The sequence below is a fragment of the Coloeus monedula genome (genome assembly GCF_965178545.1).
Source record: "Coloeus monedula genome assembly, chromosome: 3".
Lineage (NCBI taxonomy): Eukaryota > Metazoa > Chordata > Aves > Passeriformes > Corvidae > Coloeus > Coloeus monedula.
Genome location: NC_138783.1, coordinates 28258338 through 28283180, shown reverse-complemented (window position 1 = coordinate 28283180; position 24843 = coordinate 28258338). Strand labels below are relative to the sequence as shown.

The window sequence follows — 24843 nt, the reverse complement described above, 5'->3', positions numbered from 1 at the left end:
TCTGTGCCCCTCGAAATGGGCCTTTAGTGGGCTGATGGCTCCTGGGATGGGCCTGGAAGCAGCCTGGCAGGTGCTGCTTGGGCTCCCCATCCTGCCATCATCGCCCTGTGCTCCTATGTGGGGGTGCGGGCCCGCTTGTGCCACAAAATCTAATAATGTACGTGTCTGTCACATCATACACCGTGGCAGACCAGCAGCTGTGGTGGCTTTTCGTGCTGACTCTCCGGCGAGCGGCCCCCCGGTGTCTGTGGCTGCCGCGGGATTGCCCGCAGCAAAGCGAAATGGCTCCGCCGTGAGCCGCACCCGCAGTGACGCGGTCTGCGGTGACACCGAGGCCACCGCTACGGGACCTGCATTAATTAAAGTGGAAATACCAGCCCGCTGCGCTATCCTGGGCCGTAACAGCCCCGGGAGCGCCCCTGCCCCTTTCACTGCCCCCCGGCACGAAGCTCCCTGGCGGCGGCGCTGGCGGGCGGCGGGCTGGGGCCTAACACTGCGGTGACACTAGCGCCTGCTGCGCCATCGCCACCACCGTCTCCGTGTCCCGGCACGCGACCCCCCGGGTCGGCCGCCGCCGCCCGTCAGGCGGGGAGGGGACGCGGTACCGCCTCCCCGCTCCCCAGACGCTCCCGGGCGCGGCTCCGCCGCCCGTCGCACTACATCTCCCGGCATGCCCGTGGCGGGAGACGCGCGCCCGGTCCAGCGCGGGGGCGCGCGCTGCTTTCCGGGAGCCGTAGTCTTTCACTCGGGACCGCGCCGTCCTGAGGAGGGCGCCGCCGCCGTCGGCCTCTCTCTCCGGAAGGGCTCTTCCTCCCAGAGGGCGCCGCGGCGCGCCCCGCGCGTGCGCAGTGCCTCCTCCAGCCAGCGCCGGGCAGGCAGGGAGGGAAGGAGGGAGGCAGGGAGGGAGCGGCGCTCGCGCGCCTCGGGCCCGAGAGGAGACAGCGCGGCCCCGCGCCGGGCCGGCAGCAGGTACGGGGGCCGGGGGGGAGCCCCGTTGCCTCGGCACCGGCGGAGCGGGGGTAACGGCAGCCGGGCGGTGCGCGGAGCCGCGTCCCCGTGGGAGGAGGGACCGGGTGGGGATCGGCTGCCGGCGGCTCGGGTTGTGGGGGAGGGGAGGGGAGGGGAGGGGAGGCCCGGGCCGGGGGTGCCGCGCGCAGCGGGAGCCCCCTCACGAACCCCCGGCCCGCGCCCGCGCGCGCGCAACAGGCGCGCGGGGGCCGCGCGCGGGGCGGGGCGGGGCCGGGCCGGGCCGGGGCCGGCGCGGCGGGAGCGGCGCGCGCGTGGGCCGGGATCGGGACCGGCACCGGCACCTCGCCGGGGAACTGGGCAGAGACGGGCCGGTCGTGCCCTGCTCAGGGAGAGGCTCCTCGTGGCTGGAGGGAGTCCCTTGGCTTGTGCCGGTGGCGGGGCCGCGCTCCGGCTTTGGAAGTGGCGGGGATTGACTGCGCAGAGTCGGACAAGTCCGTGGCGCGGGGACGGGCTGTCCTGGTGCCGCTGCTCCCACGGCGGGACGGGGTGCGAGCAGAGGCAGGGCCTCAACTAGACGAGAGGACATAGTCGTAAGCTGCGCCAGGGGAGGTTTAGTTGGACATCAGGAGGAATTTCTTCACGAGAAGGGTGGTTAAGCATTGTAATGGGCTGCCCAAGGAGATGGTGGAGTCACCGTCCCTGGAGGTGTTTAAGGAAAGATGGACATGTCACTCATTGCCATGGTTTATTTGACATGGTGGTGTTGGGTCATAGGTTGGACTCGGTGATCTGAGAGGTCTTTTCGAACCTAATTGAGTCTATGGAGGAGGAGGGGAAGGGAAACTTTCTCCTGGATCTTCCAAGCTTGTGCTTTTTAAAAAAATTTTCCCCTAGTGATGATAGTTGATATTAAAAAAGCTCTGCCTTCTGTCTGCAAACATCATCTCGTAGCCTCGCATTATCTCACTTACAACGTAATTTCTCTGACTGCCTGTATACGATGAAAGGTGTGCGCTTGGTAGCCGTTTCCAGTTGTCCTGTTCTGGAGACTTTATATGCAACAGAAACTCGTCCCATTCATAGTGTCTAAATCTGTGTTGCCCGTAGCGCGGTCCATGTAACAATGATTTTCAGCTTTGCCTCTTGAGGGCGTTTCATGAAAATGAAACTCCGGGCTGAAAAGATACGTCATGAGCTGTGAAAATACCGGGCTGCTGTTTCTGCAGAATTCCCAAATGGTGCTGAATGGTTGTGTTTAATGGTCCCTTTATCCTTTATTCAAGCTGCTGTTCCTCTGGATTTTTTTGTTTGCTGGCGTATTTTCTGCTCTGACTGCTTGATGTTAATGAAAGACTTAACAAAGTTGAGATATGTCTATGAGCTCTCAGGAAATGGGATTGCAACTTTATCCTTAAAAGCTATTTTAAAGCTATTTTGTATATACTTCTGGCAATTTGTAGTTAGAACAGAATAGTTAATGGAGCACTGTTTAAATTAATAGGTTGTATCAAGCTAATCTTTTGTGTATTTGGCCTTGTTTTTATTGTAACTTCATTGTGTTCTCCCTTCAGTGTTACTGCCTGCACGTGAACTAGCTCGTTCAAAACAAGTTTTGAAGTTTCTACTTGAACTGTGGTTGCACCTTTTAATTACCCTTTAGACATACGCACAGGCAAAATGAATCGTAGCTTGAGGCATGGTAACTTAAGATGACACGTGAGGTAGAGGTTTTTCTCAGCATGACTTTCCTTGTCATAGTCTTTCAAACAGATTCAGTGATGCCTCAGTTCTGAGAGATGTGACTGTTTTGGGGGCTTGGCATCCCCCTACTGCCCCCCAACTTCAAAACAGAGTCTTTGTTACATCCCATCTCATTCTGACACTGTACCAGGGTGTTCACCTTCTGCCGTCAGTGTGCCATGTGTTGATTTTTTTCCGATGCTATGTTCTCTGTGTTGATGACTTCAGAGCTGGCATGCTCATGTGGTCCTGTATATTCAGCTGTGTGCAGGCTCCTGGAGAAGTCCCAGTTTAGTCCATTTAGAAAGGGAAAGGCAGCAACAGCCCATGTCAGCAGCACTGGCCCAAGTCACCATGAGAACTAAAAAGTCCTACAGTCAGCTGGAGCAGTTTCTGAAAGGTTCTTTATAGAAACTTCTAAGTGTAAATGTTTATTTTAAGCTGGTTATTTGATAGTCTTATTTCAACTTCAGTGTTTCTATACAGTGCTCTTTTCTTTCTTTCTTTCTTTCTTTTTTTTTTCATTTCCTCCCCTCTGTTGAATAAGGTAATGTGAACAGAATGGTACATTTTGTTTTACAGTCCTGTTTCTGCAGGCTTGCTTTAAAATCTTTGTTTGTCCCTCCACAAGGTTGTGGAATTTTTCTTCTGAAGTGTTCTTGAGGGGGCTTAACTTGTATCTTTAAGAGCACAAAAGAAAAGTGTACCTTTAAAGGCAACTAAGCAAGTTCTTAAGTTGGAAAATGTAACTTTTGTGGCAAGAGGTTAATAGATGTCAAACAGTGCCCCCCCAAAACTGAAATCAAGTTTTTCCAAAATAGCATATAGCAGATTAAAAAAAGAGTGATGTGATTTAGGGCTAGGGGCTTTAACGTAAATTTGAAACATAAGAGAAATAGAAGAGCAGCAGCGAATAGCTAAATCTATTGTATTTGTTTAAATATTTCTGAAGGCCAAAGGGAATAGTGAGCAAGCCTAGTGGGCTGTGAGCAAGTCAAGAAAAAGATATTAAAGGAATTACACACTTGATGAAATATTCTGAGTGGCTGAAATACCTGCACAGGAGGTTCTGGAATGATGTAATGGATGTAATGGACAAACAAGTTAGAAAGACCAGATCACCTTTTTTTCAGAGAACAAGTGGAAGCTGAACTGATAGAAAAATTATTCAGCTTCATACTAAGGGGCTAAAGCATAATGGATGCACTTGTTTAAATAATATAATAATACAAATTTTAAAATGCTGTTGTAAATTGCAGAGAAAAGAGGCAGCATTATGATAGCAAGTCAGCTTTTTTTCTGCTCTGAAGAAAAAAAAAAAATCTTGTCTGTTACAGTTTTTAAAGTCTGTTAAGCAAGTAAGTGGATTAAACTGCTCGATGTTATTTCCAGGAATGAATGTGGCGTTTTCAAGATACAAAATGCCCACAGTAGAATGCAAGGCCTGTAGAAATATCAGTATTTTAAAATTATTGTGTACAAGGTAAAGGAACTTGGGAAAAACAGAAAAGGTAATTTTAAACTAAACACTCAGTGAAAACCTCTACTGAATATAAAATCTGTAGAGCAGTAGGACTGGAAATTATATTATGCCACCTCCTGAATATCTTGAATTGCGTTAAACATTGTGCAGACTTAATAATTCATTTTGAGGATAAAAAGTGGAGGTAGTCTAAGACGGGTGACAGTAAATTTCCTTTCACCAGAACTGATTCATAAAGGGTGTTAGTAGCAGGAGGGTATGAAAAAGTGCTAGAAAGTAATGGTAGACTGGACATCACAGGGTCAGTTCTGCTGGTCTGTTCATGTTAGACAGGAGTAAATAGAGTTCAGTGACAGAAGAAATTTGGTTTGGAATAATGTGAATACTTTCTTGAAACATAATTACTGCTTAGTGTCATGAGGAGACAGGAGCTGAAACGCATTGGAACTGAAAGAAATACGACTGTTCCTGGATGTGTGTAGAGAGTAAAAGACTCTCAGCTTTCAGAGTGTGACATAAGATTCAGCCAGTCACCTGCTGCTGACACCTTCCCTGTGATTCAGAGAATTTATTTTCTCTTTTTCTGTTTTTATTTGGTAGTTCAGAGTGTGTATCAGTCTCAGAAGGAGGATTCATATGTTCTGTGAGAAACCAACGGGTTTGGCACACACCGATCTTTATTTTATTCTATATGGAGTTGAGATTACATGTAGGTGATGTGCTGATTCTAAAACCATAAAATAAATACCCTGTGGCTAAACATCCTGAATGTATCTCCAAACTAGGCATTGTAAGCCTACCAAATTTAGTGCTAAGGTTATACTTGAAAGCAAATTCACCAGTTGAATTATGAAAATGTCATTTTGGCAAACAAGCCACCTATTAGTGGATCACAAACTGTAAGTAAAGTCAGATAATAATGTTGTGATTAACATTAGATTGTTGTGGTTTTTGTCTGAAGTAGGGTGAGATTGCCTCTTAAAAGATACAGGGATTCCTTGTAGAGCTTCCATATGATCCTGTCTTCAACTGCCTACGTGTTCTTGTTCTACCTTTTTTTGCATTGATAAGTGATCAGAAAAGACGTGTCTCTGTGAATGTGCTGTTTGTTGGATTCAGGAGCTTTTGGTAGGAGGGGTATTAGGTGTAAATGGGATGAGGGAGGCAGAATGAACATAACGAAGCTTTGAAGTGCCTCTGGGTTTTGGCTTGATGTGGCTGATACCTCAGTGTTTTGTGACTCTTTCATTGCTGATGTCCAAAGCTAGGATGAAATCAGTCGAATTTTGACTTACTGTTGTTTTGTGGGTTTGCACATGTATCTTCCATAGTGCTGAGTCACAGCAAATAATACAATTGTTGCAGGCAGATTTGTCATCGTGGGAAGCATGGGGTAGCTTTAGTTTCAGTGCCTTCTGATATTCCCAACCCCAAACAAAAGCTTCTTGAAGCTACAAAGTGAATTTAATTAATAATTTAGTGTATTTTTAATCCATTTTGTTTTAAAGTGTCAGAGATTTCTCCTTTACATGATACAAAATTCTAAAAGGTGCGTTCTTGTTCACTCATAAAGAATTTTTAGGGCATGTTAGGATTTTAGAAATGTTAGGGTGATTTTTTTTTTCTGATAGATGACTGTTAAATGTGGTTCTCCATACAGTCCCTTTTTCAGATATGACCTTACAGAAAATACATTGTTGGCCAGCCCTTTCTGTAAGTGCAGAGAGGATGTGCTGTAATCTTAATCAAAATACAAATGTATCTCCTCTTTAAAATTCCTTTGGCACACAGGAATAATCACTTCTCTTGTTTCATGTGGATGGGCGCAATAATATGAGGTTATTTTTTTAATGTCAGTATAATCCTGTGTGACTGAAAAGTTTAATTCCCCATCGCTTGCTGCTTTGTTTTATGACTCGTGGGAACTTTTTGGTCTCAGGTTGATTGTGGACTGTGGGGTTATAGAAATGAAGGTGAGGGGTTTTTAATTGAAACAGATTTATTACACTGCAGTGTCTTTGAATGCAGTAAAGGAATTTTGTGTTTTCAACTCTGGTCAGAAACTTCCAGTTAACAAATGTGAAGATGTTTTCATTTTAAATTGACCTGGCTTTGACAGTTTTTTTGCCCTCTTACTCAAGTTAAAAGCTTTCTGGAACTTTGAAAGCTGTGTCTGCTGCCTTGTTAAGTCAAGATGGACCTTTAAAAAACGGAACTCAAAACATCTTGTAAATATCTTCATGGTAGTAAATGTAGAGTGAAGTGCTAGATGCACTGTGTATAGTCTTTTATTGTGGGGTGGGTGTGTCCCCTTGCTAAAACTGTTTTCCAATAAACCTCGTAAATGCATTGCTTCTTAATCTGTTCAACAGTGTTTCTTCAAAAAAGAGCCAAAAAAAGCGCACATAATTCTCAAACTTTTAAAAATTAAGTGTACAGCTGTGTGGCTGTCAGTGGGTCCTACTAATAGTACAGGCTGATGTGCCAGATCAGTTTCTGAGACAGCACCAAGTGTCAGGTAATTGTTTCTGTTAGTGGTCAGGGTTTTTTCTGCAACCAGAGATATACTGCCTTGATTTTTTGTTTTGTTTTGTTTTCTTTTCCCCTTTTTTTTTTTTTTTTTTTTTTAGTATAAAGAATATCAGGAGTCTGGCAAGCTGGTGTTGGTCTGATTTAAAGTACATCTCTTAAAAAATAGGTACTTTTTTTCTAAGAACCGTGTAAGATCTTTTGGAAGATCTTTCTGAATGTTACCTGGAGATATAATCAATTTACCCTTAAAGATCAGTAATTTTGCAGAAATACCTTTGATATGGTAGTTGTTTATTTTTACTTTAGCCACCTTTTCAGCCCTTTTTTTTTGTTTGTGGATGAGAAACTCAAGATGAGGTGTTGAAATGTGACATCCCTGCAGATTTGACATAGGTGTCTCAACATTCTTCAGATAGCACACAGTGGTTTTTTTTTTGCTTTTGAGCAACAGTCAATATTTAAATGTGTAATTTGTCTATAATATCACATTCCATGTTGTGCAGTGTTGTTTGTCTTTTAGGTCTTGTATTAATTATTTTCAGTTTTAAGATTATTATTATTTTTAAGCAAGAACCAGTCCAACTTGCCAAGTGGTCTAGAGCTAGAACATGCCAAATGAGCTATAGATTAGGTGGGTTAGTACTTGTTTTGCTATTTCACAGAGTTATAAAAGTGCTAGAACAGAAACAATTGTGAATTAAGGCATACCACTGGGCAGGAAAAAACTCTTAGAGGACTAGAAAGCCTACAAAATAAAGCAGATTTGAAAGACATGGAGATGGGCAGCAGTTCCATGAAGAAATCCACTTCTTAATACCAGTTCTTGACAGAAAGTCCCTTAAAGTCTGAACCCTATTTCAAGGCTATATGTTCTATTCATGTTTGGCTGCAGTTCTTATGTTACATTTGAAGCTCCTTTAATCTTCTGGTCTTTTGGATAGCAGAGGGTGGTGGTTCTTTTCTTCTCCATTGTTCTTATGTGCTGGTTTCCCTAGGAGTGTGGATCCCTGCTGTTTGGCTGTTGCAGCTTTCATGAACCACAGAAAATGAAATTCACAGGGTTGTTTTGTTTCCTTGTTATTGCTAGGGTTTGATATATCATCAGCAAAACTTACTTTACTGGTCTTTACAGATACTGTGCTAATTTTATAGGGCCTGTGAGATGTGTTTCCCAATCCCATTTTACAGCTAGAGGAAGGTAAGCAGAGCTTTTGGAAATTGGCTGTGCTTTGCTTGACAATAGCTTTTCATAGTTGAGATGATTAAACATCCTTTCCTGTAGATGTCCTGAGCTTTACAAGAGTCTGAAGACAGAGAGAAAGTAACACCCCTGTCCCTCAGATGATATGGGTGTTTCTTCTGGTGGGCATTCCCATAGACCCCTATAAGCCAGAATGATTTGTCAAATAATTTTGCAAAAGAAGTAGGTACAACCTCATCAAAGTGTTTATCTGGCTGAGCTGGTTTTTAAAACGACAAGAGATGGCAGTGAAGAGAGAAGTCCGTCTGTTGATTTCCTTTATTTTCATTTTTCTCTCAGATAACACTGAGAACAGATAACACTTGGTGGATGTGTTTTCATCTCTGTAGGATGATGCCAAATGCAGGATTTTGCTCTAGAAGTTTTTCCAGGGAGGTAGCATTAATCCCAGGTGATATTTTTGTCATTCTATGCCTTGTATTATTCATGGTTTTGTTATGAAGGGCTTTTGTTGTCTGTCCTCTCCAAGAAAGCTGACATTTACTTCTATGAGATTTAAATACTTCCCTTAGCATCCTGACTTGTTGTCTGTGAATTACCAAAAAGCAAATTAGAAGGACTTTCCAAAATCTACACTTCATAGGGAGAAAAACCAAACACATTTGTGGCCAAAATGTTGATTTTTTTGGGAGCGTGTTGATGAGAGCAATGAAAGACCAAGTGCTGCTTTCAGGTTAGCTTTTTAAATTGGATAGGTTTCCTAGTCTCATACTGAAGAATGTTAGAAGGTGATGTATCCTGTAATCAGAGCTCAGGGAATTGCTCAAACATCTGTCCAGGCTGTGCTGTAGGTATTTGGCTTGATGTCAAGAAGTGTGATTGTGAGGAAACTTCTTCTCTAGGACATCTAGAATTTCACAGCAGAGCCAGTAAACAAACTAAAATCTCCTTGGAAGTAAAGGTTTTGTGCTTTCTTCCCTTGAATAATTTCAGCTTCTCTCACTGCTTGGAGTTCTGTCTTGACAGTGCCATTTCTAACACAAGTTGTCCTTTCAGGGCTGACAGTGCCTCCTGTATCTTTTCTGTGTCTCTCTGGCAGCAATCTAAAGGAGAGACAGCAGTTTGACAGCACAGCAGAACTCCCAAGTCTGCCTCCAGTGAGTCCTTTCCTTCTGACAACTGCCTCAGTTAGGAAACATACTCTCATAGTGTGGCAAATCATGGATATTTCGATAGTTTTTAATCACATTGTTTATCTTCAAACTCCTTTTCTGCTTTGATTTTCTGCCTTAATTTTACTTCCCCTTCTGACCTATTCCCATTGTGAGATAGAATGTCATGTATAGATCTACACTTCTGAAATACATTTTTTTTCTTAATCTTGCCTCTATTTCCAAAGACGGAAAGTCTGTTTCTTAACAGTCTTTAGTATCAGGATGTATTCGGTAATTTTATTTTCATTATATATACATGGTACATATATGCTCTTGCATGTGTAAAAAAATACGGAGTGACATATATATATATATATATATATAATTATGCAGCTCTTGATTTGTAAGGGCTTTATTTTTACTTCTTGGTACCTCTGACGTGTGGAATATCCAAGAGTCACATGGTATTCCTTCTGGCAAAGCCCTTAAGTCTAGTGACAGTGATAGCTGATTTAAGAAGGCAGGGAGTTCATTTTTCTTCCTATCTAGATGATTGCTTGGGACAAGGTAGGTCATGGCAGTAAGTGACGCTGTATTTCCCAGTGCTTCAGAGCTTCTTTGACTTGATGAGCAAGGAGAAATGCAGTATATCTTATTTCCCCTAGAAATGTGTGCTTAGAACACATCCACATTTGGTTGGGTTCTTGTCTTAATCAGCAAAAAAATTTGGGATGATGTTTTCCTTATGGAAATGCAGACATTTAGGAATAGTTAATTATGCTTAATGGATTAATTTTGCTAAAATTTGTTTTTATGGCAGACAAACTGAGAAGGAGAAGGTGTCATATGGGGTTTGAGTGGTGTTACACAAAAGCCCAAGAAATACACAATGAAAATTCCTTACCAGGTCTCCAGAGGTTTTTATCTGTAGCCAGGAATATCAAAAAATGTGGACAATACTGTGCTATCTTTAGGAAAGAAAAGATGGGTAGAACATTTCCATGACAACCACCACAGATTTTCTCCAGAAGTAGCGTTAATTTTGACAATACAGAGAAGATCCAGGGTTTGCCATTTGCCGCATGGGTGAACTTAAAGTGACCATTGAAAGATTTTCAGCTAAGTCACACCAAAGCTGCTGAAGACCAGTGAGACAATTTGAAGTTGTTTTGCTTCCGTGGTTTAGTCTGGGGAAAAAGCTACATCCTTGAAAATGGAGGAGGAGATTTGTAACAAACAGTACTTAGATGACTGTAACAACTAACATAGAGTTGTTACACTTTTAGTCCTAAAAAGCCATTGTGTGCTCACACATTTGAATAGGTCCAAAGATGCTGGCGGTGTGTGTGGGCTGGATGGAATCTTTGATGTGCTCATTGAATTTTTCACCAGTAGTCAGGAAACCAGTGAAAGAATGGTGAAGAAAGAATTGATTTAAAGATACAATGGGGATATAAGAACTACTTCTAGAAAATAACTATAGGTTTAACAGTTCTACAGGTTAGACAGACAGGTGTATAAAATAGGTATGTGGCTATGTGCTGGGATTTTGTTTATTTACTACCAGTGACAGCCTACTATAAAATAAATTCTTGAACCCATCGCTAGTTGAATTGGTAACTTCTCAGTGATGGAGTTCAATCTTTTCACCTTTAATGAGAGAAACTTTCTTCCCCGTCATTTGGTGGTAGGCGTTTGTACTCCCAGGTAAAAGACAATGTACTATTTTGAAAGGATTTTAAGTGTAGAGTTTACTCATGAAATAGAGGAAGGGGTTAGTCAGCAAAGCGAGCTGTCTTCAAAGTCAGAAATGAGCATAGCCAAAACTTGCAGCTACAGCTTGTAGAGGGTGTAAGAAGGAGAATTCTTGTGAAGCTGTTGGGTAGAGGGGTGTGGTAAAGTCAGAGAAAGAATTCAAGTAAATCCTGTACCTGTATTTTCAGTAAGTGAAACAATGGCATAAGGTGCAACAGGAGGAGCTGAGAGAACTCTGAAAGGAAAATGGAAATTACTACCTTAAAGACAGAAGCAAAATTAATCGAAAGAAAGTCAATATGCAAGTTGGGAGATGGAGGGGAAACTAGTTTAAAAGCATGGGAAGGAAGAATACACTTAAGGAAAGTTACTTATAATGAAGTTGGTTGTGTCACTGATGTTTAGAAACATTGGAACATATGGAGAGGCTACATAATAGAAGTTAGATGAATTCGGTATTAAGGAAGGAAGATGTTCCCTGTCAAGAATTCAATTAAATTAAGAACTTGTAGTTATTGAAAGTGAAGGTGTGAAATGACCACAGGAGTTTTATCAAAGCAGTTATCAAAGTCCTGAAATCCCAAATAAAGGCAAATACAGTCTTATGAGTTGGAGAAGACAGACTTCAGACAAAAATGGAGAATTATTAATAACATTATGGAAGGCCTGAGATGTTATCTGGGCTGTAGTGTATGCCTGCGTTGTTCATGGTCAGGGACAGAATGACCAGAGTGTCTGCAAAGCTGTTTTCCTTTTAGGAATGTCCTTCTAGCTCATGGTTGTCCACCTGGTGTTTGAGTTCAACTTGCTTATACTAAAATATATAAAATACTTTGTTCAAAATATTTTAGGAATGAAAGAAATTTTGAGTATTTTTTGACTGAACTTCTTTTTACAGTTAAAATCCCAGGCTTTTTCAAATAGTGTGTGTGTTTAGTATAGGTAGTAGTCACTTTAACTGAAAATGTGAAGAATATATAATTGCCAAGCATATTCTAAGAAACACTAACACTTGAAGATCAAACATGTAAACACAGGAAGAAAGGGGTCTCAAAGCTGTTAAGAAGTAGGGAACTTCTGGTGCTCTGAGATTTATCTTTTTGTCATACCTTTATTTAAAAAAGGCCATTTCAGGAGAGCCTTTTCAGCAAAGTGAGGCTGCTGAATTGCTTACCTTATGCTCAGGTTTTTATGTTGCATTCGGTGCAAACTGTGACTGCCTGACAATCAATGTAGTAGTTTTGTGTCCCTGAACAGTTTTTTAAATCTCAGTTTTCAGAACACAGTAACACTTGAAGTGATGTTCAAAATGTTTTCTGCGAAAGTCAGTTCTGATCGTCAGAATTCTTATAAATGGTTGTCAGGTAGCAGCAACTTAAAAAGAGGCTCTAACAAGAAGCATATTTGAGTATCCTTTTTTTTTTTTTTTAATTCTCCTACAACTCTTTGTGCTAACTGAAAGAAAAGTAGTTAGACTTGATATACATTTGATGTATTTTAAATAGGAAACCTAAGCTGTTGAGAATCTGTATAGACCCATGTTGCTCCATTTTAAAGTAAAAAGTGCACAGGAGATCGTTTATCATCCGGTGATTCTGTGCTTATGGAATTTGAGGTAGGTAGCTTATTTAATGCAACACATTAGGGCATTTGAAAGAGAGCTTTGAAAGTCCTGTAGAGTAACTTTTTATATAGTGCAGTTTCCTAAATTTTGTGTTACAGGATTTACAATATGTTGGAGATTCTACATCTCTGTGAAGACACATGGAAACACTGACATGTTGAGAATTTGATTCCCAACCTCTTTTGGATTTAAAGGGGTGATGTAAGGAGAGGAGTAGCAGCAGAATGGAGCACTAAGAGTAGAGACCTAATCCACACCCATTGTTTTCAGGGGGATGAGTTCTTTCCACAAAGTTCTTTACCTACTGTTTTATGCTAAGTGGCTCCAAAGTGCGGTGTTGTACATGTGCAAATCACCATGGGCAGCTATAAATGCTGACCCACTGAGTTACATAAGACAGATGGTACTTGGAAATCACAGACTGAAGAAAGGCCCCTCTGCATAAACAGTGGCGGGATTAGGGACTGGGGTGGGGAGGAGGGGAACAATAGCACTGCTTTCTTTGCAGGACTGAGCATTTTCAATGGTTAAACCATCTTCACGTAAAATTTTTCTTTTCATTTCAATTTCCTTGTAGGCCTTGTCTGGATAGAAAGAACACAGGGTTTCTTCAACAGGGTTATGTTGAATTAACTGAAAACATGAATATGAAGTGCAAAAAAAAAGCCCCTGTACTGACATGCAAAGTAAATTAAGCTAAAAAGCAGCTAAGACACTTTCACTTCTGAGTAAAGACAAGAGTATGTAAGTTGGCAAATTCTCTGTGTGGAGAAATGTTAAAATTTTAAAGTGCAGTTTTCTTTTTAGCCCAGGCTATATACTCTGCCTTATAGACCTTAGTTCTTTCTTAATAAAGTATTAGATTTGCTCTCTGAAGCCTCAAAAAATAAAAGCTTGTTAGACTGATGTGAAGAACTGACACACCAAAGTGACAATTCTGTGAAATTTTACTTTCTACCTTCTAAACTTTATTGGAAGTTGGGTGATGGAATATAGGGGGGCAGTGGCTGGAAGTTCATGGCTACAGAATTTAAGGAGTGGAGACAGTATATAAAATGATGTGTTGTTGAAGAGTAATTCTGTCTTTTTTAAATTGCGTTGTGAAGGAATCATGACGACCTCAGGAAAAGAGAACTTCCGGCTGAAGAGCTACAAGAACAAATCTCTAAACCCTGACGAGATGCGTCGCAGGCGGGAGGAAGAGGGTCTTCAGCTACGGAAGCAAAAGAGAGAGGAGCAGGTAATGCACAGCAGTTGATATCTGGGATCAGTCCTTAAACAGTCCTGTCTTGCAGTGTCTGGCTCTCTGCTTCTCCCAAGCCCCTTCTTAGTTGTTCCCGCCCTCCACATTCATACATAGTCTGAAATCAGAATCACTTGCGGACTTCACTGCCTCTTCTGCAGGCTTTACAAGACGTAGAGTGAGTGCTCCTCATTCACTCAAGTGTAACATTGCCAGAGCAGCTTGAGGGTTTGAACAAAACTGACCAGTAGCTAAGCCTCTCTGGCTCTCCTCATGACATCTCGAACTGGATACCTTCTTTAAAGTCATAGCAACCAAATTCTGCTCATCCCAGTATAATATCCTATGTATGATCATCATCCAAAGCCCTCTCTTTGCCACTGTAACTCGATTGTCAGAGCCCCTGCATGTTTTCTGTGAAGATGTGTAATACACAGGAATTTATCAGGTCTTTGAGGCCCAGCATCCTCTGCAAGAAAGCGATGGTATGGAAGCTAGACAGCTTGTAGATGGAGGCAGATGGTGAAGAAGAGAAGGGGATATTAGTGAAAAATTCTCAGAAATTTTAGGAACTGGTATTTTAGCAGGTTGCTGTTTTCCTTTACTCCATGGCCAAACTTTCTCCGTGTGTTGTCAGTTGAAGTCCTGTAGCCAGTGTACTACCTTCTTTCAGGTGATAGCATATATAATTTTTATAGCAGCCTAACACAACATGCTGTGTAAATATGGGCTATGCAATATATATTAAATACATATATATATTAAACACTTTATCTCTTTAGTTGTTTAAACGCCGAAATGTTGCAACGGCCGAGGAAGAAGCAGAGGAGGAAGTGATGTCCGATGGGGGTTTCCATGAGGCTCAGATGAACAACATGGAGATGACTTCTGTAAGTGATGAGAAATGAATACAGTGTTTGTTGAAACTGGGCAGGTCTGTTGTGCAGTGACGTGATGGGAATGAAATTCCAGAATAACGTGAAGAATGCATTCAGAGATGGACAGCTCTGAGACACCTGTCTCAGTGAACCGCCCTGAAACAGATTACATGAGAGAAAAATGTCAGGGATACAGCAAGTGGTTTTTCAGAGGATATGTGGTCAAGAAAATTAAATAAAATTTCATTGTCCTGGCAGGCTGATCACACTTTCTGGATTTGGTGTTTACCATTACAGGTGATTCTATCAACTGTTGCCCAGAGTTGTTGGGGATTTTTTAATCTGAAATTCATAATGCTTGAAACTCGAAAATATAAATCAGGCAGTGTGTTATTGCAATTCACAAAGTTAAAAAGGGGCTCAGTGGAAATCTTTCTTAGAAGACTTTCAAGTGGCACCATTTTGAACCAAAGTGTTGGAAACACTGCTAGACCTAGCTTAACTGTGTGCGTGAGGCCTTGAACTCCTTCCCATGCTAGAATTTAATACTACAGAAAAACAGTTTTAGTTAGAATTACACTTTTTTACTTTCTTCCTGGAAAGAAAAATGGTAATGGTTTCAGTTCTATTACAGAAGATTTAAGGGAAAGTGCAGTTCTCACTTAAAAGTGTCGCTGATCTTCACAGTGTCTGTGCTCAGAGTATGCAAGTGATGTTTCCATAGAAATCAGACTGAACTATTGGTGGTTATATGAGCCTTGAAAACTACTGAGAAACAGAGAAGTGCTCATAAACAGATAATAGAATGTATGGTTTTGCTCTTCAAGATAGTATTCAAATATCAGGCAAGTCCTAAATACCATTAATCATTTGTGTGGAAGCTTATGTGAAACAAATGGATAGATAGTAAAAAGTAAGAAAAGGATTTTGCCTAATTGATAGATATTGTCATTACACAGTTTGCCATTAATTTCAGGCTCTTAACAGTTGGAGCTGTTGGCTGTTACAGACAACGCTTAAGTATTTTCAGCACTGTCATCTGTCTCCCTGTCTGTTTAAGGGTTGGGATCAGATGTATCTGAGGATTTAGATTAGAAGTGGAAGAAAAAAATCTGACACTTCTTACACTTTTTTACATGGGTACACATGTGGTGAACAGAATGTCAGATTTTACCTAGGATAAGGAGAGGTTGCAGATTTAATTTAGTAATATTATTGGAAACCATCAGTATTATGGAAAATTTAATACTCCTTAATGATGATAAGCATTATCAAGGTTTGTCAACTCTTCTAGAAATGACAGGTCCTATACATTTTGGTGTAAGAGAATAAATCAAAAGGTACATGTTAGGGAAATCTAAATGCTAACATAATTACTTTTTGTTGAAGCTGACAATTTGACATTTATTTTAGAGGAAGGGAGAAAATACCAGTGAAAAATTTTGAAGAGCAATTTTCTTGCTATATCTTGAGGAAAATTTGGGTTTTGGCTTTCAGTAAAGCAAAGTTGCACTTAAGAATGATGCTGCCTTATGTGGATGTACATGTATAACGATTCCTTTGTTGTCCATAATGGTCTTACCTAAGTTTTTATTCAATAAGAGATAAACTTGATACTAGTTTAGCAAATGTAACCTGTTTATCACTAATCCCTGATTTTTTTTCCCCTTTGGCTCTCTATCACCTTCATTCTGTTTCCCCACCTAAATCCTAGAGTGCAGTCATCACCTCTGATATGATTGAGATGATTTTCTCCAATAGTCCAGAACAGCAGCTCTCAGCCACCCAGAAGTTCCGAAAGCTGCTTTCTAAAGGTAAGGGCTGAAATTACTTAGAGAAAAATGTAGAAGCCTCCCTGGCATGTGGTTTTACTTTGACAGCAATAAAAATTGAGTTTCACACTGAAATTTCTGGGTCAAGCTATGCATTACACAATGTCAGCTTGATGTATGTAATAGTCACTTCTTTTCTTGAAATCTGTACTAAGTGTTGCAGATGTGAGATCTCCTCTTGGATGTAAGTTTAAATGTTGTAGGCAGTGTCTCTGTGGCTCAAATATGCTGATATACCAGAGTTCCTCTGCATGTGTGCATGCCCGAGTGACTGCACAGAGCTGCTGCTGTGGAATCAGTCTGCCTAAACTACTGAGTGCATCAGTGCTTTGAATCACGTTATCTTATTACCTCAAAACTCAGATTGGAGTTTCCTTATGTTGACACACAGGAGTCCATTGCCTTTTAGTGAAGTGTTGTAGAAAAAGAACACACTCCAAGAAAAGAGCAGTCAGTATGTCACTGGATATTGTTTTGATGCAGTAATTTGAGAATTTCCTTACAAAGAAATGAATGTATCTAACTTAACTTTTTATTTTAAACAGAACCAAATCCTCCAATAGATGAAGTCATAAGCACACAGGGAGTGGTGGCCAGGTTTGTGGAGTTCCTGAAGAGAAAAGAAAATTGTACATTACAGGTATAAAAATATAAATGTATCTGTCTTCTAGTTTAGGAAGGCATTGGGTGATGCAAATTAGAAAGGAAAAAAAATTAAGGATTTGTTCAGCTGTACTTCCTCTCTTTCTTCACTATGTTAAAAAAACTATTTTATCTTCAGAATTTCTGGCAAGACCTCTGGCTACAGGAGAGAGAGAGAGAGAGAGATGTCTGACATGCACTGAGTGATTGATAGGATGGGGTCTTCAGACTTTAACAAAAACAAGAGCTTGAAATTTGGAACTTAGCAGATGAAAAGCTATTAAACAAAACCTTAATGTTTGTCTTCTTTGTACTAATTGAAGACAGTTTTAAATCTTCAGAATTAGGATTTAAATTTTGGATTAAAGTAAAAAAAAAGTTTAGAATTAGAAATCAATATGTAATGATCAGCATAGAAAGCTGGAAACCTTATTGTGGTTTGAAAAAACGGAATTATGTGTGCTACAATGGTGGTTAATTTTTTTGGACCTTTGTCTTATTTCCAGCTGTCCATTTTTCTGGTCAGTCTTTCTTGGCTAATAGAATGTGAAAGAAAACAAATCACCTAGTTAAAAACAAATCATCTAGGTTAAAAAATATATTAACATGTAACCATTAAGTACAACACTTAAATTAGAATTGGTGTTCTTTCAAAATGCGTAAGGCAACAGGTTTGTGAATGCCATGCGAAATCCAAATTTTGTTGACTGGAAATATGCAAAAAATTTACAGTTTTCTTATACATTAGAGAAATCATTTACAGGTATTACTTTTCAAATTGTTATCCACAGAATTTCAGAGGTCTCTTAGCTTCCTTTGAGGAGTCTGTGGACAGTAACTAAGAACATGTATCAGATTTAAGCTGGTTGGTTTTGGAATTGTTTATTCTGATCACATCTTACTAGAAGAAGATAGTTTTTTCTTCAGTTGATCAGAAGGGCAGGATTAACTGTACTTTCAAAACCAAAGTCTTTAGTAACACTTAAAAATGAAAAGCCTTGGAAGTCTAGGCTTAATTCTCGAGTTACTATTTCAGGCATGTTTCAGGATTTGGTGCAACTCCTTAGCAGGAGTTGTTTTTATGATTAAACCTGAAATATAAATCCTTGCTGCTCTTCAGAGAGAGACAGATAGTTTTTGAAGGTATGTTGGTATTTTCACTGGAATACTGATGGATCAGCATCTTTTGGTAATGTCAAAATTGGTCATTTATAGTTTACAACTTTCCATTTTTACTGTTTGTTGATTTTTACTTTTCATTCACCTTTTAGCAGTCTTTTAATTCTATAGATTCTGGATGGACCTGATAAGATTTAGATTTGCTAGATTTAGATTTAGATTTATTACACTAGTGTAGTGTAATAATCTTTGGGCTGAAAGCATGCAGAAACCTACTCAGATTTGGATTTCTAGAATCTGCGTTTTCTGAGGCCTGAGGTCTCAGGTAGGGTTAAAATTTGCATTTCATCTTAAAAAGTTAATGCTTTTGCGAGTTGAAATTAAAACAATAAATGACAAAAACAGTTAAAAGATGCAGGGTATTAGTTCAGGATCTCACTTTTGCTTCAAGTCTTGAATAAGAACATCGTACTCTAATAACATTTGGCATTGATCACCAGAGTTGGACAGAAGTACTTTGAGTTGTTTTTTAGAAATCTGGTTTTGTTTGAGTTTTTTTTTTTTAATCTCTTTTAGATCTTTTATTTGCTTCACATCCATGAAATTTTGTCAAACAATGTCTTCTCCTGCATCTTCAGGAATATCACTGGTGATTCAGTGAATGCAGGTGTCATGTCACGTGGGAAGGCACATTGTTATGTGTACAGGTTCTTAGCCATTAAGAAAGGCAAAGGTAACATAAATGCATAGCAAAACCAAAAAGACTTGAGAAGCCACAGCAAACTCGATGTTCTCGTAAGGAACTTCTGCAAATTTTTGTTTCAAGTGATAGTGATAACCCTGAAATATATGATTCTAATTCTTTGCAAATTGTCTGTTAATTAGTCATATCTCGCATTTGTCCTATGCCAAATCTCTCTGGTTTTAGAAGACATTTAGTCTCCATGTTTGGTGTGGCATAGAAAGCTCCTGGTAAACTGACTTGTATTTTGTTTTCCAGTTTGAAGCTGCGTGGGTGCTGACAAATATTGCCTCGGGAAATTCCCTTCAGACTCGAATAGTGATTCAAGCAGGAGCTGTCCCCATCTTCATAGAGCTGCTTAGTTCAGAGTTTGAAGATGTACAAGAACAGGTAAAGACTGAGAGCAGTGTTGAATTTTGTGTGTGTGTGTTAATTTGTGGAGTTGGAAGCTTTTTTGTTTGACTTTTTGTTTGTTTGGTGTTTTGATGGGGGTTTTTTCCCTTTTCTGGAAAGGAACAAGGCTATTCTGTAAGAAAGCCTTTAGAGAAAATGCAGTATTTGGCAATTTTGCACAATAGTTGCTTTGTGCTTAATATGTGTTAAGTTATCTAAGCAAATATTGTTTTTTTCTCTTTCTGGAAATTATGTATTTAAACATAGCTAATGGGGTAATCCATTTTGTTCTCTAACAGGTTAGTATATTTCTGTGTATGGAGGAATTCAGGGAGCCTTGTTTGAATAATTGCTTTAGATATGGAAAGTTCATGCCTGTTTCTCCTGAAGATAAAGCATGAGTGGAAGTTATAGTTTGTTCTCCAAGTTCCTTACAGCATAGATGAATATTCTTCAAGGCCCACAGGGATCAGTATAAAGCACAGACCAAACATTTGATTCAGTAGTTTCCATTTGAGGTCTATAACTTGTATTTGAACAAGGATGTACTTCAGACATATAATCTTGCTTGGAAGACTTAGGGTGATGAAACATTAACGATGTTAATAAATTTAGTTTCAGCCAATCTTAATCCTAATGTGAAAGTATGTACCTTTACTATACAAATTTGACTGGCTTTGGGTCCAGGTATTGCTTTTGTTACATTCTCTACTCCATTAGTAAGTTCTGTGTTTTTTCCTATAGCTACTTGCAGACCATAGCTTAAGCTTTACTTGAGTAAATGAAATGAAGCACTGAATTCTCATTTTGAGAATATTTCTGTGGTGGTTGGTTTGTTTTTTGGTGAGCTTTTTCTGAACATTTCTTCTAGTTTCTGTATCTTTTTGTGGTGGTGAAATAATGAGCACTGGCTATTGCAGTAGCACTCTTTTGGCATTGTTGTTTGCAGAGATAGTACCTCATTTTCACTTCCGCTTGATACTTTGGTGTGTAAATATCCAGTGTCTTTGCGGACTCCTTGCCACAGAAGCTGGCTGTGAGCTCAGCTTAAGCTGATTATCCAATATGATCCATTGTTCTTTTCAGAGTCACTGACTTCCAGGGTTCAGTTCTCCATCCTGTAAGTGTGACCTCTATTCTGTGTTCCTAGATGTCTGACCTTGCATTTGGCTGTATTGAGATGCATGATTGGAGGGGTCCCAACTCATAAACATTGGACTGCTTTGTGTAACTTGCCTTTCTTTCTTGTAGAGCTGGCTCAGAATGTACCACCTGTACTTAAGGTTGCCTAACATTTGCCACAAGACAGATTTTTTTTTTTTCTTAGTTGCTTGTAGCTTTCAAGTTATTCCACTTTGTATCTTTCCATTTTCAATGCTCTGTCTCAGGCTGAGTTACTGTTGAGAAGGCTTTTAAAGAGGAATTGATTGAGGTGTTTGAAAAAATATTAAAGAAAACAAGAGGTATGTTTTGTCCATTATTGTAGCTTTGAGGAATTGAGTCTGCTGTTGTTGTAGAAATCAGAAATGTGATAGGGAACTTGCCAAAATGGCAGATAAGTGCTATGTTCTGCCCATGTGAAAATCCATCCAGACTTAGCTATATGGTGCTTTTTAGATTTTGTATTTTGGGGGTTGAACTTGGTAGCATTGCTTTCCAAATTCAGCCATCACTTGAAGAGTGCTGTTTCCTGCAGAAGGATTGGTGCTCTGTATATGGTAAAGGCTACTCTTACTTATTTTTCTCCTAATGATTGATCTTCTGTGCAAGAGCTAACTTGCTTTTTTTATTAGGTTCTTATCATCCCTGCTGATGTTCAGAGAGCAGGTGGGAAGAGCAAACCTGTGTAGATTAAGTTGTGTGGCCTTCGATCTTAAGATGGGTGAATTAACGAAAGAGCTTAGGGGCCACAGTTAAGTAGTTTATCTGGCTCCTTCCCCCCTCTGTGCCTCCTAATGAACTGCTGATGTGTTAAAATTCAGATTGCAGGCAGGCAGAGTGGCTTGGTTGTCATTACTGGAAAATATTCTTCTGTGCCGTTCAGGTGCTGCTAAATTCACAATCTCTGTCTTGCTGGTAATCTCTAAATACCAGTTACAAATTGCTTTGTAGTAAGCTGTGCTGAAGAAGGAAAATGTACCATGGCAAAGTGTTACCTACACTGTTTCATAGTGGGTTTCTGTGCTGCAGCTCTGGAGATGGCAGCCCTGCTCACAGCTGAGTTGGGGTTTCATGCAGGTCAACATAAGAGGAATTCTGCTTTTTTCCCTACAGCTTTAAAAAGCCTCAAGCACTTCACCATAGTATCATCTGAAACAAAAATTAAAAGCATATAAGCACTGAGAAGTTAGCTTTTGTACTTCTGTATTGCAGGATAGCAGTAGTACACAATTCCATAGTATTTTTCCAGATGACTCTTGTCTCATTCAGTATATGCACAGATTGTTGCCCTGGGAACAGATGAGTGGGTAGTAAAGGAGGCTTTTATTTGTCACACTGTGACCCTGTTTGTTGAAGTTGGAACAAATTATAGTGCATGGAGGAGAATAGGAAAGAAATTCTTACAATTAAACCGATTGTAGGTTTGTGAGAAAAATGTTTCTACTGCTTAGTGTCTGATGCTGGACGATTTCCTTCTATCAGTTTTCAGTAGGTGGATACTTGTTCTGTGGTTTTTAAATGCTCAAGGTGAAATATTTCTTTTTCATTTCGTAGTTGAGGACAACTCAGTAGTGATTTTTATAGTTAGGCCTGTGTTTTGAGCGGGTCTGATCCTGGGCTTCTCTAGTTGGATTTCTGAAACTGGGTGATATTTGGCTACGATTTTCTCCTAAAATGATCACCCTAATTATGTCTCACTGTAGTACTGTGAAGATGATTATTTGCAAGCAACTGCATTTGTAACAAATTACAAAAATACAGCAAAATACAGAAAATATAATGACATGTTCAGGGCACAGGGGCCAGAATCTAACCCTATAATCATATAGTAAAATATGAAGAGAAAAAGAAGTATTGAAGGCTGTGTTTAGGAAGTCATTCTTTGTTCTAATTTGGATAGCAATTCTATAGAAGGAAATGTTAGGTGATAACATAGTTTTGAATATGTATCCTAGCATAAACAAAAAATATGTATAATATTTTACTTACTGGCTAGTCATTATCCACTGTTTTCGTTTTACAGTAAGTCAGTCATAAAAATGTACATGTTTACTTTGTCTTTTATTTCTAACTTCCCTTAGCAGTGGCTCAGGAACAGATACCAGTTTACCTTACCTTCTGATCACAATTTTCCCAACATGTATTTTTCATATTTATAAGCCAGTTTTAATCTAACATGAGGCACTTTTTCCGTTTGCGTATGCTAGTTTCTGAGTCTAGTGAAGATTCTAAATCAGCTGTTTTATAGAAGTCTGTGAGGGAATCTTTATAGCTATGTTTAATAAGCAACATGCATGTTAATGAAATTATACCTTACGTACTTTTGCAAGATCTGTTTCCCATTAAGCTATGCAGGCCTCATTTAATTAGCCTACCATCCTTTAACTCTTTAATTACTTGCACTGTGTGTCAGTCTTTCTTTGTGGTCAGTGGTCAAACCATTTGGCATACATTTTTCCCATCAGAGAAATTGAATTTATCACAGAATCTACATCAGTATTATTTATGAAAAACACCTTGGCTACATCTCCCTGCTTCTCCCCATTTCTGTTTTTGGTGTACTGATTTTTAGGTTTAGTCAGTGGCATATGTCCTAGCCCTCTTCCACTTACCATGGGTTTTTTCTTCAATAAGACATCTAGAAATTTTGATCTTCCTGCCTGAAATTAATTATATTGAAAGACTCCATCAAAACCCTTTAGACATGCTTAAAGGTTGATGTGGCTTCAGCAGTGTCTTAGCTGCAATTCTTTCCTGACTTCCCGTTCTGTGGTACTTAAAACCCAGATGTCAGCTCGAGTTTCCTTGATGAACATAGAATTTCCTTCAAAAACCATGCAAGGCATTGTGCTGCCTGTCGAAGAGGATTGATACTGTCTCACAGTGACAGATATGTGTCATCGTGCTGCGCTGGACAGCCGGTGGCATGAGCATCCCCAGCTGCCCTGCTCTCCTTTGGGAAAGTTGACACAGCTGACACAACCAGTATGCTTCTCCCTCGGTATTTTTCCATTTCTAGTTGTATTGCTATTCCTTTTGGTAACCATCTATCTTGGGGTGACATACATACATACGTATGTATGTATGTATTAATGTGTGTGTGTAGAGCTAGAATATGTTAATTTGGACATTCAGCCAATGATATGGGATGAGGGGAGGAATGTCTAGGGGTGACTTTATGATGTGTATCCCCTATCGCCTGCTCTATGCCCAGACACGAACCCTGTGTCCTTTTCTGTGGCTTTAAGGCAGACCTTTAAGAGAGAGCGGGATGAAGCCAGTGGAATTCCTTTGGCACTGTGTTCCAAAACGCAGTTCAGCTTGCTGGCTTCTCCTGCCTGGCTGCTCAGCTTGGCTTTCTGCAGCAGGGAAGAGAGTGGCATTCTCCCACTTTGTAGCTAGCTTTTTGTTCGTTAGCTAAAGCAAGGAGTTTTCCTGATACTTCAGTTTCTTCTCATCTGGACTTGCTACCCCCAGAACATCATCTGGGAGACCTTTACGCCTTGGCCCGGAGGGGCCCAAGCCAACCCAGCTCTGAAAGAGAGAAAGTCACACCCACAGAAGGGACTCTGAGATCTACCCAGGTTCTCTCCACACTGAGAGGTTTTTATTATTTAGCATTATTCTTTTCCTGTGTCTGTGTGCACTGTGTTTGCTAAATAAATTTTTTTCCTTTCACTTTCCTCCGAGGAAACATTCTTTCTGAATCTGGTGGGGGAGAGGTGGCTGTAACCTGCCTTCTGTCAGAGGATGTTCCTTTTGGACGTTCCTCCGAATTTGTCTCAAACCAGGACACCATCACTTGCTTGGCAGAGCTGACCTGTGAGTCGTGTTCAGGCTCTGTTAGGCTTTTACGTCAGCAGTCCTATTAACAAACTCTTGATAATCACAATCAGGACAAACAGTCAAGGTATGAGTTTGAGCTACTTTCTCTGTTTGGCAGGTGAGATGTGAGAAGGAGGACCACTCCAGCCACTGAAAGAAAGATGTTTTCTGTGGTAGGACAAAGTAGCAGTCATCTCTTAGGAATGTGTCCTTCTGGTATCCTTCCTTGTGTTCACTTACCCAATCACACTTGTATGCAAGCTAATCTTTATCATCTTCATCCCAGCATTAGATCCTTTTCCCAAGTCAGCATCCAAATGTTGAGAAAGTGCTGATTCTTTATAATATTTCCTCTCCACTGAGAGGCAAAGTCTGCACACTGTTGGTGATTGGCTTAAGCACTTAGTTTAAATATCCGAAGAAATAATGGCTGAGAATCCTCAGAATCCAGGGGAAAGTGGAGAGTTGTCAAAAAGCACAGGGATTATTCACAGAAGGCACCATATGGTTCAACAGTGCTCTACAAGACTTAGACTTTACTTTTGCTGAC

General features: G+C 40.3%; 1 protein-coding gene across 1 annotated transcript in view; it reads left to right on the top strand.

Moving 5' to 3' along the window:
* Nucleotides 1-870: 870 nt before the first annotated feature.
* The window catches only part of KPNA1 (karyopherin subunit alpha 1), a 54461-nt gene continuing 30488 nt past the window's right edge, over nt 871-24843 (top strand). Inside the window, exons 1-6 of the mRNA XM_082277888.1 lie at nt 871-969; nt 13565-13698; nt 14484-14591; nt 16294-16393; nt 16957-17051; nt 19173-19304. Of these exons, the coding sequence (XP_082134014.1) occupies nt 13570-13698; nt 14484-14591; nt 16294-16393; nt 16957-17051; nt 19173-19304 (564 nt within the window). The 5' untranslated portion in view covers nt 871-969; nt 13565-13569. The remainder of the gene's footprint in view (nt 970-13564; nt 13699-14483; nt 14592-16293; nt 16394-16956; nt 17052-19172; nt 19305-24843) is intronic.